Genomic DNA, 19226 nt, shown 5'->3' with positions numbered 1-19226 from the left:
ATATATATATATATATATATATATATATATATATATATATATATATAATATATATATATATATGTTTTTAACTACGTAAAACTTGCGAATATACAACATTCTTTGCTGTCCCATTGTCTGTGCATATAAATAGATTGTCACGTTTAGCGACTCTTGAACATGCAACATATAATGATCCACGGGAAAACAATCCGTATTCAGATCTATACCTCATGATTCTAATGATTGCCCTTGAGCTTTATTGATGGTGATTGCTAATCAACCATTCCCTTTGTTGCCGTCGTCATTTATATATCCCCCTGTGCCCCCCGGTGTCCCCGTTGTAGTTGTGTCCCTGTGTCTCGGTCGTCATTTATATTCCCTGTGTCCCGGTCGTCATTTGTGTCCCGGTGTCCCAGTCTTTGATTTCTCTTTGAGTGTCCCGGGCGTCATTTATATTCCTTGTGTCCCGATGTCCAGGTCGTCATTTGTGTCCCGGTGTCCCGGTCTGTATATACATTCGTTTTTGAATTGCTCTTTTTTTTAGTTTTTAGTTTTTTACCTTTTTTTTAGTTTTTTTAGTTATACCTCATGATTCTAATGATTACCCTTGAGCTTTGTTGATGGTGATTGCTAACCGAAAATTCCCTGTGTCCCCGTCCTCATTTATATATCCCCCTGTGCCCCCGGCGTCCCCGTTGTAGTTGTGTCCCTGTGTCCCGGTCGTCATTTATATTCCCTGTGTCCCGGTCGTCATTTTTTTTCCTTTTTTTCTTTTTTTTCTTTTTTAGTTTTTTTAGTTTTTTAGCTTTTTTAGTTTTTTTTTATTAGTTTTTAGTTTTTTTTTCTTTTTATTTTTTTGTAGTTTTCACCTTTTTTTAGTTTTTTTAGTTTTTTTTTTTAAGTATGTCCTGGTCGTCATTTATACTCCCTGTGTCCCGGTCATCATTTGTGTCCCGGTGCTTTGTTGATGGTGATTGCTAATCGAACATTCCTTGTGTCCCGGTCGCTTTCTCTTTGAGTGTCCCGGTCGTCATTTATATTCCCTATGTGCCGGTGTCCCAGTCGTCATTTGTGTCCCGATGTCCCGGTCTGTAATTTCGTTAGTCAAAAACATGACGTCAGTCGACACAGAAACATGACGTCACCTGACAGACAGACACACAGACAGACAACTTATTATATATATATATATATATATATATATATATATATATATATATATATATATATATATATATATATATATATATATATATATATATATATATATATATATATATATATTGGGAATTCCAGTTTTAGTGAAGAAGACCTTAACATGTAAATATGTGTTTTTCGTATTAGCGGGCGCAAAATTTTTAAAAAAAGGGTTGTGGGGGAAAATCAGCAAAAAATAAACCAAAAACCTATGAAACCAAACCGCTTAAGAAAGTGTTGGTTTCCTTAAGATTTTTTGTTGTCTTCGGGGATCAACCTACTGTTAATACTTGGATTTTCGCTGAAGGGTATCACCAAATTTAATAAGTAATGAGTTTTGCATATTTCTTTTCATGGTTAATCGTGACAACTCTGACAACTCACAGCCAAAAGAAAATCATGGTTGAAAACATGGTTTTCAACCATGATTAGAGTTTTGAGTTTAATGGCCTTGGTACTTGACGATTTGTAAAAGTAGGTTATTCAACTACAGTATATTTTTAAGGATTTTTTATTATTATGCTTAAACTACAGACTATATCTCCTGTTTTCATAATTACTTAGGAACGATAACGATAATGATAGTCGAAATATTGTGATCATCGATAGGGAACGATAAAGATAATGATATTTCTAAACTTTCGTCTTTCTTTGTTCAAAGATTTAAGTCTAAAAAAAAAACTGTAAAAAGTTACGGTTTGTAATTCAATAATGGAATTTCATTTGATATAAATGTTTTTTTTTATTTCATTTTTTGTATATACTTTCCTTTTTCTTGATACATAGAATAGTCTTTCTGACAGACTGCATTGTCTTTTTGGTATATTGAAAAGTCTTTTTGACACGGCACTCAGTCTGTTTGACGCGTCACATCTGACGCGTCTGTGACTTGCAGTGGGGTAGCTACATACACTTAACTTTTAAAGAAATGAATAAGTATGCTAAAGAATAATAATAAAAATAATAATAAAATCAAATGCGCATCTCAATAACCTCCAAAATATTGCATTCACTTAACAAAAGGTGTTTTTGTTGTGTGTGTTGGTGCATATGTGTGGCTTTTTTTTTGTGTTTTTCTGTCATACAGGACCATTATAATAACTTAGGGTACTTTTAGGTTATTTTTTGTTTGTCTTTTTCTCTATATGTTGCGTTTAATTTAATTTATATTTAACATTTTTTTTCTGTTGATAAAGACTCCAGACGTGGAGTGGATATATTCAGATTTTAATTGTTTAAACTTTTTTTCCACTGTTTTATTTAAATTATAATTATATTATAAACTAAATTAATATAAATTGTATTAATAATTATATAAAACATAAATAAATTATGAGTAAATTAAATATATATATATATATATATATATATATATATTTATATATATATAAATATAAATGTATAAATATATATAGATAAATTATATTGTAAATTAAATAAATTATGTTACAACTTAAATTATAATAAACCCTTTTTCTCTCTCTTAAATTCTGTAGGAAAAGTAAAACTGCTTCAAACTCATTTGAAGGAGTCATAACAGGAATCTGTAGCAGGAAATCATCGACTCACTAGCAAGCTATTTCCCTAAGGATATGTTCTGGGACAAGTATATTCTATAGGATAGGAACAAGTACATCTAGCAAGCAGAGCAGAAATATTATGAATACCGTTTAAGTATCAAAACTTTTAATCAACATTTTTACCTTATCAGTAAACTATTTATAATTTTTTTTCAATTTATTATTTTTAAGATTTTATTACATTGATCAATTTTAAATAAAAAACAGTTTTTTTCAAGTTTTACGTTTACCTAATATGAATGAATGAATGAATGAATGACTGTATTTAAAGCCATTTTTCAGGCAGTATACACACATATATATAACAACAAACAAATTAAAGTATGTAACAATCGACTTTCGAATAACAAGGCCCTTCCGGACAAAATTTGCCACTGCTACTATATTTATTTTCGACGTCGACTTCAAAAATAATAACCAAAGCACTTAAAAACCCATTTTTTACAAAGTTTATGTTTATATAATAATAACCAAAACGCTTATCTGGTAATAATATTTATTTTTCAGGAATCCCACATCCCCCTCTGATGGAAACTACGAGTCTGTTGGCTGCATGGCTGAATATGGCGGTCCAGTATTTCCATATGTTGTTTTAGGCGGATTTCTAGAGAAAAACGAAATTACATCGGATGGCGCCAACTTTTTGAATGCTACAGCTTTAGTTCTTACAGTCCCAGTGAATAACTATCAAAATGATGAACATCTTAGCAGGTCAAAGGACTGGGAAGAAAAGTAAGTCATCAAAGGGCATGTTTCTGATGTTGCAGTTGTTGCTAACGATTTTGTGTTTGCTCAAGTAAAAAGAATTGTTGACTAACAAAAAGTTGTTAATATAAACTGATAACCAAGCTGGGTTAAAAAATACCACGAGAAGCACAAACAAGAGCTTTATATATATATTCGAAAAAGGAAAAATCGCACATGGCAACCGCAATTTGCATTTGAGGTGGGCACCCAGGGTCGTAATGACCAAATAGAATCTAAGAAAAGAAATTGTGAAGATGTGGCCTCATCTGCCTATTTGCCTCCGCTGATGTAAGCCACATCAATCAATATGAAAAAATAAGAAAAACTATTAAGGGCGAAAGTAAAAAAGATCTGGCTCTTAATGAAAGCTTGTCCTTCTTCACAGATTTTTCTACGGTTGCACGGCCATCTTCCTGCTGTTCTATGCAGCGTTGCAATAACAGCGCTGCAATAATATATCTTTTGTTTTTGATCAATCGACTTATCATCTCCGCACTTCTAACAATTTACAGATTCTCGACACTCCATCAGTGAGGTCTGAACTTTTCAGTTTCAGTGCTAACAATTTTAAAAATTATTTGGTATGGATTGTTTGGATATTAATGTAAAATTAATAATTTAAAATTAATTATTACAATTCAATTTATTATTATAAATGAAACATATATTTAAATATATATTTATTTCATTAAACATATAAACATATATGAAACATTATAACATATAAACATATATCATTAAACATATAAACATACAAATTAAACATATAACGATAATAATTATAATAAAATTAATAATAATAATAATAAAAAACTGGAATTTTAGTGGTATTTCAGTCGGTTCTTCTTCTTCTGTTATGGGATGACCGGCGAAGTCGGTTCAGAATGATAAAAATAATAATTTCTTCTATTTCCTTAAGCCAAATTTACCGGTCGATGTTGGATGATTATAGAGATTTCTTGGTCTGTTTTTCTGCAAATGTATGTCAGTCAAATCGTTCATGGTAACGGACTGTAAGTAAAGAGCTACCCATGCTAATAGTCACCGAAACAAAATAGCATTTTGGCAAGAATAGATAGATCTATGGAATCTCAATTATGTGACGATATCGAATATGTAAAATATTTTTGTTTAAAGGTATCAGTCGAAAGGTATTAGTATAAGCTAATTAGTATAGTTTCACAAAAAGGAGGGAAACACCCCCCAAATTAACCTTATTCTGATGAAAATTGTGCTATTAAATTTTGGATGCACAAGAATCCCCTAACAGAATTTTCAAGTCCCCAACTAGCAAACCTTTCAAACGTCATCTACAGTTTACAGTCGTTATTGGGTAGGTAGGTAGGGCAGATATGGCTGCAATGTTGATATGTTAATACTATATGTTATAAATGCCAATGGTCTTTCTACTCTATTAGCTCGTCGCAGCACTTGCTTGCGAGTAGTCTATGTATCATATAATAGCCTGTAAGGGTTCGGCCCACTCTTTTTTTTTCAAATTTGCATCTTTTTTGCTCACTGCTCATTTGGACCCTCTGGTTCAGCTCACTCTATTTGATGGAAATCCTTATCTTTTCTTTTTTTTTCCATGCCTCTTTTTGCTAATAGTTTTTGATCAATGCTAAAATAAAATTCTGATCATTGCTTATGATCAAAAACGTCAAAAATGCTGATTTTCGGAAAATTTTAATGATAATTTTGAATTTAAAACAGGGAATTTTTGAAAGCACGGATTTTGATCACTGTGCATCTATTTGTGCGTTACAATTTGAAAACATATAGGTTTTGGGTATGTTCCGAATAACTCTTACCTAGGCTCTCTAATTATGAAATTTTAGGAAGAAATGCTTCAACAGATCGCAAATTTACTTATGCGTTTTGTATTTTGAGTATTTCCTATTACTCTGCTTCTAAATTAATCAAAAATAAATCAAGGATTCTTCTTTCCTTTTTTGACTATACCAGAGCAATTCTCAAAATCGTTCGATTTATTTTTGTTTCGTAAAAACCTATATGTTTCGTTTTAGTTCGACTTAGAATCAGATTAAAGCCTTTTATCATGTGCAGTAGTTTGTAAAACTCCGTCACTTATAAAGGATTTCATTCCGGTCTGAAAGGGTGGAGGTGTAAGTCATAGACTCAGGAAAAGTAAAAGAATATAAAACATGTGGAAATATATTAGAAATAGGAGGAGATGTCTTGAGACCTTGGGGGGGGGGGCATACGCACATGCTTCTATTGCTGGGTTTAATGTTTTTGGAATTTAAAACCTTTAAAAAAAAGCACTAGCTTTGCATTGTTTTTGAAAATATATTATCTATCCGTATTTTATCTATTTCTTCTTGAATATTCTAAAAACGGATAGTATATGACAACACTGTAGCTTCGATTGACACCTTTTTACGTGATTGTATAAAAAAACATGTAAATGTTTGTATCATTATTTTTCAATTTTTTAGTACGCAAACAGGTTTTTTTTATCCCAAATGATTAATTAGCAAAATAAACATTGCTAAAATTGAAATAATTTGGGAGTATACTTTGCACCAGAAAACTTTTTTGTGAAATTATGACTTCCTTCTCCTTGATTGTTTTTGGGCCTCGGGAGGAAGGGCTTGCATTTTAAATTGAGAATGAAAGCGATATTATGCATTGTTGATTTTTCCCATATCTTATCGAATTCGTCACACTTTCAGATTTGTATAATATATTATTATATCATAATACATTATATAATATTAAATATATTATTATATTACATTATAATATTTTATTATTTGTACAATATCATATGTTCATGTTTTTCATATTATCATATTTTGAAGAAAAGGTGAATTGTCCAAGACTCAAGTAACTTCGACTAAAGTTCTTTTTATTTCATTTGACGTTAATGTTTACCTTTATTCAGAGGTGATTCATAGAATTTTGATTGGCAGTTCGTTAATGTATCTTGACTTGTTAATATTTACTTTTGATTCAAAAGAAAATTCTTATCTTTTTTTTTTCTTTTTTCATAAAACGTTCTAGAAATTTTAATAATTTTGTTTCGTAGTAAACTTTTACCATTCAAATTAATTGAATTATACTTTTCTGATTCGGGTTCAAATGACGATTCTTCCTCAACTGACTGTTTTTTTTTTAACATAGTTTTAAATTTTCGGTTACTATGGGCTAGAGTTCGTTACTTGCTAGGCTATGTCTGACGCCGCAACCATGATTCAATAAGATTAAACAATTCACTCTGAGTTAAATAAGAAGGTAGAAAAAGTTTATGAAAACCCTTAACGTTCTTTTAATTAAACTTATAATGATAAAACTTTTGTGTTTTTTATGTATTACTTATACCATATACTAACATCATATACTAATACTATATACTATTTCATTACCAAGCTTTTTCAAAACTAGAGATTTTGGCTGCCGTTTCTTTTCTAAGGAAGGGTAGAACTTCATCCTTATTTTCCTACTTAAAACTAAAACCAATATTTTTGGCTCAATTTGCCTTTTATTCCGTCTCTTTTCGAAATATTCTTGCGACAAGAGTAATTGTATAAGATGATAGCAACTGATTGAAAGTTAATTTGTTCTTTTGACATTTTCAATATTTACTTTTGTTTGATATCAATTTCTTATCAGTTTTTCTATTGTCATCCAGAAATATATTTATTATTTTACTGTATAGAATATATTATATATTATTGTTAAATAGAAAATATTAATCAATAGACAATTTGTGAAATGTATTAAATTATTTATTCCTTTATTATCTATTATTATCTATCATTTATTGTGCATAACAGAAACTGACTGTTTGTTGACTATATTATAAAGGAATACATATCTGTATTCTATCTGTCATGTCATTCTACCCGTCATTCTATCCATAATTTTCAAACTGACATTCTACCCGTCATGTTAGTTTGAAAGTTGGAATCACGGATGCACATTTTGTGCATCCTGTTGTTTCGAACTCCAACATTGTTCAACATTCAAGAATGTTGTTTCAAACCGTGGACTGGATGACTTCTACTCCTTTTTAGATCAAAATGTTTGAAAAAATACCTTCCCGGGCCATTTTTTATAAATTGATTGCATCACATTTACAGAAACAGTGAAATTATCTGAAAAATGATCACATTGAAGGGACAAAACTGTGATTGAAAAAAAAACGCAGTACAACGTCTAATTTTCAGTACAGTAGTCTAATTTGAAGTACAACGCTGTAGTAACAGAAGCTGTAGTAACTGTGAAATTGTAGAAATCATCCGAAAATGATCATATTGAAGGGACAAAACCGTGATTGAAAAAAAAAAAACAAAAACAAAAAACAAACAAGCAGTACAACATCTAATTTGCAGTACAGTAGTCTAATTTGAAGTACAACGCTGTAGTAACAGAAGCTGTAGTAACTGTGAAATTGTAGAAATCATCCGAAAATGATCATATTGAAGGGACAAAACCGTGATTGAAAAAAAAAAAAAAACAAAAAAAAAAAAAACAAGCAGTACAACGTTTAATTTGCAGTACAGTAGTCTAATTTGAAGTACAACGCTGTAGTAACTGTGAAATTGTAGTAACTGTGAACGCTGAGGTAACAGTGAAATTATCTGAAAATGATTTAAATTGAAGGGATAAAACCGTGATTTAAAAAAAAAAAAAAAAAAAAGCAGTGCAACGTCTAATTGCAGTACAGTAGTCTAATTTGAAGTACAACTCTGTAGTAACAGAAGCTGTAGTAACTGTGAAATTGTAGTAACTGTGAACGCTGAGGTAACTGTGAAATTATCTGAAAATGATCATATTGAAGGGACAAAACCGTGATTTAAAAAAAAAAGAAAAAAAGGAGTGCAACGTCTAATTTGCAGTACAGTAGTCTAATTTGAAGTACAACGCTGTAGTAACAGAAGCTGTAGTAACTGTGAAATTGTAGTAACTGTGAACGCTGTAGTAACTGTGAAATTATCTGAAAATGATCATATTGAAGGGACAAAACCGTGATTAAAAAAAAAAAAAAAAACAAGCAGGAAATGAACGCAAGAAACTCTAATTTGAAGTATAATGCTGTAGTAACAGAAGCAAGCCTCTAGTAATTTAATTTGATATATTGGTGTTGCACAAAATGTGCAAAAGTTTTTTGTCTAAAAAACTCTCGGACTGTTTTTTTTTTTTTTTTTTTTTACTCTTGCTGTCGACTTTAGGAAGAGCCGGAATATAGGCAAACGTCTGCCTAATTACAGTTTTATAGTTTGCCTAAATAATCAAGGATTTGTGAAAATTCTTCGAGTTCCTCGGAAAAAAATTTGTTCCCTGATTCCCAAAAATCAGGCTCCCTCTGGATTTCTTGAGCAATATATTATTTTCTACAGTCGTTTTTCAACTAGAAATGGGTCTTAAACCAACCCGTGGGAACCCGAATCGCTCGTGCAACTCATTTAACACTTATATAACCCTTTTCATTGTCATGGCACATTGTTCGTGGCACAATAAAAAAAACTTGCAATGTAAAGACGCCGAAGATATCAAGATATAAGTATTTTTGACTCAATTCAGCCTGAAAGGGGATTTCCACAAGCTTTTCCTTTGGTTGTTTCGAAGTTTTAAAATTTTCATGGGAGAGTGTAACATTTTTGTCAGCGTTGCCACATTGAGCCACGAAAATAAATAAGTAGAATTAATTATTTAAATCTGACAATGCTATTTGTTCATATAAATCCGAATGTTAACAACCTGTTGATTCCCAAAGACACCTATACCTTCAAAAGAAAGTTACTCCTTCTTCAGCTGTTTAGTGCCATGCGCTTTTACTTTATTTTTTGCTAATTTTTACCCACGTTCCCTTTTTGAATTTGGTTCCTGGTAATACTTTTTATTCTCACTGTTCTTGGTAGTTTAAGACTTATCCTAATTTCGACGGGCCCGTTTGTCCCGTGATTCATATATTTCTGTTTAACCTTCCACTTAACCAATTCAAACAATCAGATTTCATTTTCGCTGTCCTTTGTAGGTTAAGACATATCCTAACTTCGTGTGGCCCTTCTGGTCCCTGATTGACATATTTCTGTTTAAGCTTCCACTTAACCTATTCAATCAATCAGATTTCATTCTCGCTGTCCTTGTTAGTTTAAGACATATCCTAATTTCGTCTGGCCTGTCTGGTCCGTGATTCATGTATTTCTGTTTAAGCTTCCACTTAACCAGTTCAAACAATCAAATTTCATTATCGCTGTCCTTGGTACTTTGAGACATATCCTAATTTCGTCTGGGCCATCTGGCCCGTGATTCATATATTTATGTTTAAGCTTCCACTTAACCGATTCAATCAATCAGATTTCATTCAAACAATTATATTTCATTCTCGCTGATCCTTTGTAGTTTAAAGACATATCCTAATTTTGTCTGGCCCGTCTGGTCCGTGATTCATATATTTCTGTTTAAGCTTCCACTTAACAAATTCAAACAATCAGGTCTCATTCTCACTGTCCTTGGTAGTTTAAGACTTATCCTAACTTCGTCTGGCCCGTTTATATATCTGGCCTGTCTGGTCCGTTATATATATGTCTTGGAAGTTTCCACTTAACCAATTTAAACAATCAGATTTCATTTTCACTGTCCTTGGTACTTTGGGAAGGCGCTTGACGATAAGACAAATTATCCAGAATTATTTCAATTTATTGACGTGCCAATTAAACAAATCGTAAATAAATAATATGCGTAAGAATATGAGAATAATAATATAAGAATAATAAGAGAGTAGTAATATGAGAAGAATAATAATATGAGAATAATAATATAAGAATAATAAGAGAGTAATAATATGAGAAGAATAATAGTTTGTGACTCATCCAGTTTTGATTGATAGTTTGTTTATTTCTTATGACTTGTTAATATCTACTTTTGTTTGAAGGGAATTTCTTATCACCTGGAATGTCAAGGCTGAATTGATTCATTTTTACGTAAACGCTTTTTGGATGTATAAGTTTTGCAATTCCTTATCTTTGGCGTTATGGCTTTTTTAGAATAAAGAAAGATGATAAATTTACTTGAAAGATTTATTTACTTTAAAGTAATCAATAGATCGATGTTGTTGATATTTTTTAGCTTTTTATCATTGTTAAAAAAATGAGGAAGGGTGTAGGTGAAATATGACGAGTAGAAAACGTCCTGAAATAAAATAGAAATAATAATAGTGAAGAAATAAACGCATAATTTGATATTGCTTTGCAACCCTCCCCACCCCCAATCCCAAGAAATTGTCCCTTTCAGCTACAATTCAATCTCCCAGCTGTGAGACAAAACAGGGTAGATTTACGAAACCTATTGTTTTGAAAATTTTCATTCACCAATAGGAAGTCTCCTCCAATCTCTAGTCAAGTTGTTCATCCATTTGCGTGCATAAAAGAGTCAACTGATATTTTTTTTTCGAATTCAAATTTTCCTCTAAAATCTAAAAATTATTTTTAAGAAAAGCCTAATATCAAGCTCGTCGGAAACAGGATTTTTATGTGAACATTTGTGGTTGTGCGGACTATAAGCGGATCTCGTCTCAGGTCAATTGAGTCCCCAATGGTGTCGAAGACGACCAGCAAGCAATTTTTTGACGAAATTTCTGGCGCCAAACCACTTATAATTTAAGGTCTGACATGTCACAAGCCATCCTACGTTTACCTGAGTTTTTTTCTTAGAATTGTGTTGAATCCCCATTTAAAAGGGGATGTTATTATGTTGTTATGTTGTTTTATTGTGTATGAATTAATTATGTAAGTTTTTTCGGTACACGGTTTCACCGTTCTGCTCGTTATAGATTAACTTGTTGTTTTTTTGTTTTCTTTGTTCTTTGTTTTTTTTCTATTTTTGGTTCTTTTTTGTTTGTAGCACACCCTCGCAAGCGACGCTTTTGGTCTGCTATCGATTGATTTTGATTTTTTTTTTTCCCTTTTTTTATTTGATAATAAATTGCTATTGCTACTAAAAAGAATCAACAGTTGGATTTTCAGGAATAACATCTCTCGGCAGACCATTTTAAATCGAGGTACAGCGTCTCATAAAGCTGTCCTCCAAGAGAGTTATTTTCTTTAAGACTACTTGAGCTAAAAAAAAAAAAAAATTAAGAGAGAAAAACTGGCACAATTTAAATAAAGCAGTTGTTTACTATATATAAAACAGCAACAAAACATTAAATAATAAAAAAAAATACGAAATATTTCAGCTCCACGTCTGGAAGCCTTTCTAAAAGGAAGAAAAAAAAAATTTAAGCCAGAAATTCTAATTTTGAAAAACAAATCGTAGGAAATCTAAAAGATATTGTTATACCATTAACCACAAATGGCATATTGGTGATAAAGTATTTTGATAACTTCTATTCATATAGTACCTTTTTTAAAATAAAACAGCTTTTTAAAATAAAACAATCTAAAAAAAACGACAACTAAACATACGAAAAAATAACAACAAATTAATATAACTCATTCTGTTTACGAGAATGAATATGGCCTCTTGAGCTTGTGGCCATTGATCAGGAAATTCTTTTTTGTCGGAATCAAGTCTTGTAAAACCGCGCCCGATTTGTCTTCTATTTTATCTCCTAATTATTTGCTTCTACCAATTGCTGAAGACGTCCGACAATTGATATTTACTCATGTTTATAATTTTCTTTTATATTTGTTGCACTAATGACCAACTTCACTGCGTGTTGATCAGGAAGCTCTTTGCTGTCGTTGAGCCGTCCTAGCCGGGTGGATTTCCGCTTTGGATTTAGGATCCTTTGTTCGAGAGGGCGAGGGTTCGAATCCTAGTGTACCCATTTATTTAGTTTGAGATGGGAGTCAGTGGCGTGACTGTAAGCTGAGGCAGAATCGACCCAGCTCTGAATGGGTACCTGGAGAAATCTGGGGAAGGTAAACAGGAAGGTTTTGCCAAAGTACAGGATGATGGGCCTCACATTGCACTTCCCGGCTGAAGGGCCAAGAAACGGTGATCAGCACCGCCGGTAGGGACTGTAAAGTCCAATGCCGTATTCTTTACTTTTTTTTCTTTGTTGTCGTTAAAGACTAAATCAAGACCCATTAAATTGTGCCCGATTTGTCTACTATGTTGTTTCTTAAGTCATCGGTTTGCACCAGTGCTGATGACGGCTGACAAGTAATATTTATCCTTAGTTACCAATATTTACCTTATATTACAATTTGCTTTAAGATCTCTAAGATTTTAAGATGTCAATCTGAAATTTTCGAATAATATGGTTTATTTCTTTATCAAACTAGGCCATCGCAGAGACTTGCAGCATCAGAAACTGTTTAAAATCTTCTCGTTTTATACCATTGAAACAATTGCATAATGGCTTCATTTACTTGCTATTTTTCAGTCAAAAGGCTATTGAAACATATAACCATGAAACATACTTGAAACATATTGAAACATACTTGAAATACTGAACCATGAAACTTGAAATACCATCGAAACATCGAAGCATAAACTCGTTTTAAACTTTGTTTTTCAACTGTACTTTTTTCACGTGATGATAATTTCAAACTAGGGATTGTAAAATATTGGGAAAGAGCCTACTAAAAACGGAAATTTTGAGTTCTAATGCTCTTATTAAGTAACAAAAGCAATCATACACATCATAAGCAGTGTTTTAGGCAAACCCAAGGAACTAAAATTGTAGAATTGCAAGATACCAAGAGTAAAAGGCATATGACAGCAGCTAGTAAAATAAATGTAAAAAGTAGTAAAGTATGACAAGTATGACAGCAGCTAGTAAAATAAAAATAAATAGTAAATAAAAGCTTCAATAAATGTTTTTTGAAAGCATTCTAGCTGAGCTCAATGTCCCTAAATCTCTGCTCCGTAATGTAGCAATATCTTCCTTACTCAACCATTTTCTTTAAGATTTCTTGAACTAATGGCCAACTGGACCGCAAATGACAAGCCAGAATATATGCAAGTTGGTTATGCTGCCGAGAGGTCAATTGAAGACGAACTGGATAGACAGAGTCAGTCAGACATCTTTACAATTCTTGTCAGCTATTTCATTATGTTTGCTTATATTGCGTTTGCCCTTGGCCAATTTAGATCCGTTACTACGGCAATGGTGAGTAATTAGTTGTTGATTGAGTACTGATGATTAATTAATGAGGGCTATTGTGGCTACTGTTTTCTATGATATAAAAAAGCATTTGACACTTTAAATCATGAAATTCTTCTTGACAAAATGATAAATTCCGGCATAAGAGGGAAAGGATTACAAATTATTAAATCATACCTGTGCGGACGCAAAGTCACAGTAGATGTCGGTGGAAAAATGACTAATTTAAAAAGTCTTATTGATATTGGTGTCCCTCAAGGCTCAGTATTAGGTCCACTTTTTTTTTTATTTATATTAATGATCTTCCACGAGGTTTGCATAAGAATATTAACCATGCAATTCTATTTGCAGATGATATAGCGATAACAGTTAAAGCTAGGGATTCATAGACATTGATCGAAAATCTGACTATAAGTGTTACCTCAGTTAATCGATGGTTTGTTTCCAATAATCTAGTACCGAACTTTACGAAAACTAATTTTATGGTTTTTGGTCGTTCAAAACGTTCCACTTGAGAGATTTCTTGTCAGGAGCTTCAGGTTGGTGATCAAAAAATTTGTAGGGTCCAATCATATCGTTATTTAGGAGTTTTTCTTCCCCTTTTGATTGAGTATTTAAGATTTAAACTTGCTCAAAATATTGGGTCGATGTATCGCGTTAAGAATATTTTTCCTTTTACCATTTTAAAAATAATTTACCACTCTCTAATTACTTCTTATTTGAATTACTGCTCAGTTGTATATCTTAGTACATTTCGGAAGCATATAAAACCCTTACAGGTACTACAAAATAGGGCAACAAGAATACTTGGAAATTTCTTATATCGACCTTCAAAACTTGAAAATGTTTCGGGAACTAAGACATTATTCCTCTTCTTGAATTTGTTAGATTTAAATGATAATTCCGTATGCCATTTTCAACTCCAAAATTCTAAAAATTATTTCTATGACAAATCTCTGTTAATTTTACTTCCTCGCTCGGATTGTCGGAGGTCTGGGATGTACCGAATTCCTTTTGTAAGCTCTGAAAGGCCAAGGTTTTCAATTAGGTACTTAATACCCTTCATTGCTAACAATTATAAGCTGAATGATAAAATTCTGTTGGGTCCATCCCAAAAATCTCCGCTAAATTTAAAAAAGCAAATATTAAAGATCTTTTGCTAAAATTTTGATTTTGAATAGATTGGGGTGGGAACGAGCGTACGTAGGTGTGCTGGCCATATTGTTTAATTTGCTTTTCAAGGTTGACGGTAAACACACTGTTTGCCTTGGAAGAATATTTATAGTCGTTGGATCAGTATTCACATCGATAAAACGACAGAGATTTTACTTAAGATATTTTTAACAAATATAGCTCTCCATCTGTAGCCATATATTTCGAAATTTTCTCATTTTGGGGGGATTGGATCTGAACTTTAAAAGCTTCTTCTTTTTTCACTTATTTTTTTTTTCAAGGTTGTCAATAAACTCACTCTAGACGTGCGAGGAGTGCTAACTGTCTTTAGATCGATATTCACTTCGATAAAGCGTCATATGGAGAATTCTACCGATTATGTGCCAGAAATATAGCTCTTTATCTGAAGCATTGAAATATTCACATTGGGGGGGGGGGTCTGAAGTCAAAGCTTTTACTCCTCATATTATTTTTGTTCATTCTTCAAGGTTGACAGCAAACTCACTCTTGGCATAGGAGGAATATTGATCGTTGTTCTATCTGTAATCACTTCCATTGGTTTTTATGGATTCATTGGAGTGCCATCTACTTTAATTATCATGGAAGTTATACCTTTCCTTGTATTAGCTGTTGGAGTGGACAACATCTTCATTTTAGTTCAAGTAGGTTTTTATTAGCATTTATTTTTTGATAAAGTATTTAATTTCTTAAAATTGGAAAATAAGGGAACTTGGGAACTATAGGCTAATGGTATAGTATCTCAACGTTGATGTACCTTGTGGGGGTTAAACTTATCGAATGTATGGTAAATGCAAATTACCTATAGCTAACTTACTTTAAAATAAGCTGATGTACGGTTGATGTAAATGACCTATAATCTGTCATACTGGCCGAGGGATTGGTGCGCTGGATTCAGGATCCTTCGCCTGAGAGGACGCGGGTTCGAATCCCAGAGTACTCAATTATTTAGTTTGGAACGGGGGTCAGTGGCAGGACTCTGTAAGCTTAGCCAGAGTCGACCCAGATCTAAATGGGTACCTGGAGAAATCTGGGGAAGATAAACAGGAAGGGTGTGCGAAAGCTCATGATGGTTGGCCCCCAACCCCCCATCGCACTTCCTGGCTGAAGGGCCAAGAAACGGAGATCAGCACCGCCGGTAGGGACTGTAAAGTCTAATGCCGTATCCTTTACCTTTTACCTATAATCTACTTAAAGTGAGGTAGCTGATGTATGGTAACTGGAAAGATAAGCCAATTCATGGTAATGTAAATTAGCTGTAACTTACGAGTTTTTGGTAGCTCATGTGTACGGTAAATAAAATCAATGAACAATTGCGATTTATTAACGATTATGATATGCTATCTTATCTGTCATCACCTTTTCTCTGTTTGTAAGTTTTTTAAAGAAACAATGCGTTCTCTTCCCTGTCGTCCTTTGCTCTCTGTCAGAGAGACAATGAGTTGAACAAATATGTTCTCTTCTCTTTCATCACTAAGCTTAGATGATATATTTCCAAATAGACTAAATTGGGGCTCTAATTGTCCAAACTCTAAAACATAGATATTGGTTGCTAAGTGCTGTCAAGTTGTGATTATGTAGAAAATGCCAACTTTATCAATTTTATTTAGTTGTATTGTACTTTAAGTTTGTTTTCTCTGGAATTATTCTGAAAGACACTGGGTATCATATCCAGGGTTGTCATTCCTGGCGAACTGTCTCTAATTTATGTTATTTTGTTTTCTTTTTAGTATCCCTTGGCGATTTCTTATGTTTTCACTGAATTTTTTTTTATGCTTTCTGCTCAGACTTCTTCTCAAATTTATAATCTTCACAAATAACATCTAGGTTTCAAAGTCAAAAAATTAATATTTGAAGTCACTCAAAAAGAAAAAAACGATGTTATTTTAACAAATGAAAACATTTTGAAATTTGAAAATTTTATTTTTGAGTTGAAATGAAAAGTACAAAATGTAAAAAAGTAAAAACTTTTTAATTTTGTGATAGCTTTGACAAAACAAAGGACAAATGAACATACGAATTTAGTAAGTTGACATTTTTTAAGGATGTTTCCTTTCTTTTAAGAGATTTGTTGAACTCTTTGCTGGGTACTTTTTTTCCTGGGCAACAGGCAACCCCTCCATGGATTGTAAAAATTCGACATAAGAAAAAAATACATTAAAAATAACATGTTCTAAATTTGAGATATCATCATGCAGAGCAAATCCAACCATCAAGTTGGAAAAATTGATGGGTAATCTTAATTTTAGAAAATTCTTTGGGTTTTCCGAATAGTTTGCATAGGTCTAACCTTGGAGGGGAGGGGGGGGATAACAAATAGGAAGTGTCTTTTTAGAATGAAACATTTAGGAGACGGGTTTTCCTCCTTATTTTTCTGCACAAATGGGAGGTGACTGAATGTTAATAATCTGATCTTGCTAATCTCATTAGTTGGGCTGCTATAGTCTTTCTTTATTTTGAAAAGCATGACTGTTTTTAAATAGAGACAAAGATCAAACTGCCTTTTCATCATAAACACAAACTACAGGTGGAACAATAGGTTTTTTTTTGTAAGACAGTGGAGCTTTCTTATTATTAATTTTGAATTTATTTGATATTGATTTGTTTCGCTTTTTAGTCAAATATAGGGCTTGCATCCGAGTATAAAGTTTGTTTAATTTTTAATGGCGGCCCAGCTTAAGAATAGTTCCAAAAATTTTTACCCACCGGATCTTGATTAAAAAAGAACTTAGGTATTTAATAAAATGCCTGATTTTACTATATTTCTATGACATATGCAAGGGTAGTATTTCTAATGTGTCTCTGAATTTCTCAAGGCGTATTTTTCTCAATATGGCATTATAATCAAATTTGATCGCAAATTGTAAAATATGTGTTTAAATAAGACTAATTTTACTCAGAGTCTGAAACTATTGCACTTGTATCCATAATGTACTTGTATTCAAGTAGAGTGCCGTTCCTAGGGATAGTGGCGCCCTGGGAAAAATAATTACAGCGCTCCCCTCTCGACTCAAATACAAGCAAAAAAGTCGAATCAAAAAAAAAAATTGATCAAACTAGGAAACCCCCAGCGATGGCTCCTGGGGCAGCTCGTTCCGGCTGCCCCCTTTCCCCTCGCTTTGAACGGCTGTTTATTCAAGATTCTAAGCAAAGGATATTATGCTTTTCATGTGGTTTTTATTTTAATAATTTTTTGTATATATTCTTTTTGTCATTTGTTTATTATAAAAATTAATACGAATGATTAAAATTAAGAAAACGGTGAACTTGATAAAATTATATTATTTGCCGTTATTTCTAACTTATTTTTAACGTTATTTTTAACTTATCTAACGGTATTTTCTAACTTATTTGTGACGCTATTTTAACTTATCTAACGGTATTTTCTAACTTATTTGTAGCGTTATTTCTAACCTATCTAATGTTATTTTCTGACCTATTGGTAACCTTATTTCCAGCTTACCTAACGTTATTTTCTAACTTATTTTTTATGTTATTTCTAACTTATCTAACGGTATTTTCTAACTTATTTGAAACGTAATTTCTAGCTTATTTAACGTTTTTTCTAACTTAATATCCGTTACACGCATTACAAAAAACTGCATTTTCCCTATCTCTTGTCCTTTCTCTCCCAGTCAAATTTCAGTGGTTTTTTTATTGTTTCTCATTAACTTAAAAATACTGCACTGTTTTTTACTAATAATTTTGATGGTGTGGTATTCATTCCAGACACATCAACGTGAGCCACGGCGATCAACAGAAACTCACGAGCAACACATTGGCAGAATTTTAGGGGAAGTGGGTCCAACTATGCTGCTGTCGTCTATATCCCAGACCTGTTGTTTCTTCTTGGGAGCGTTGTCAGACATGCCAGCAGTCAGAGCCTTTGCCTTGTATGCTGGTTTTGCCATGTTTTTCAACTTTTGTCTACAGATTACTTGTTTTGTCGCTATTTTCTCTCTTGACATTAAAAGGGAAGAGGTTAGTATTACTTATTTGAGTTGTATGGGATCGAAATTTTGAGATAATGATTTGGTCAGTATAGTCGAAAAGTCTAATAAACCACATAGCCCCAAGGGTACTAAATTACACAAATTTCATATATTTTACAGATACATTTTAGTAGAAATGTGAACCCTGAAACCCTCCTTATTATTATGGGTTTCCAATTAAGCTATGTTTTTTTTTTTTTTTTTTTTTAATGTGCTAATTTTGCTTTCCAGTTGGTGAAAATTGTACGTATAGTAGATTTTATAAAAACTGAAACCATTAAGTACTTTGAGAACAATTTTTTTTGGACAGACCAATCTAGTATGCTCAATTTAGGTAGGGGTGTTAATTTTTATCAATCTCAACTCTGATTTCAGTAAGAATTAAAAAAGTAACTTCGCGTTTTTTTAAATCGAACTCATTAGCACTATTGTTTATTCTGACGAAATTTGATA

At 32.4% G+C, this 19226-nt stretch overlaps 1 protein-coding gene across 3 annotated transcripts in view; it reads left to right on the top strand.

Annotated features, from left to right (window-relative positions):
* Positions 1-19226, top strand: part of LOC136037738 (NPC intracellular cholesterol transporter 1-like) — a 160623-nt gene that overhangs the window by 98086 nt on the left and 43311 nt on the right. For all 3 annotated transcript variants that reach the window (XM_065720516.1, XM_065720518.1, XM_065720517.1), the window contains exons 13-16: positions 3267-3491; positions 13395-13596; positions 15252-15425; positions 18511-18762. In XM_065720516.1, coding sequence (XP_065576588.1) covers positions 3267-3491; positions 13395-13596; positions 15252-15425; positions 18511-18762 — 853 coding nt within the window. The remainder of the gene's footprint in view (positions 1-3266; positions 3492-13394; positions 13597-15251; positions 15426-18510; positions 18763-19226) is intronic.

The sequence above is a fragment of the Artemia franciscana genome, chromosome 17 (assembly GCF_032884065.1).
Source record: "Artemia franciscana chromosome 17, ASM3288406v1, whole genome shotgun sequence".
Lineage (NCBI taxonomy): Eukaryota > Metazoa > Arthropoda > Branchiopoda > Anostraca > Artemiidae > Artemia > Artemia franciscana.
Note: the sequence above shows the minus strand (reverse complement) of the source record. Positions and strands in the feature narration are given on the sequence as shown.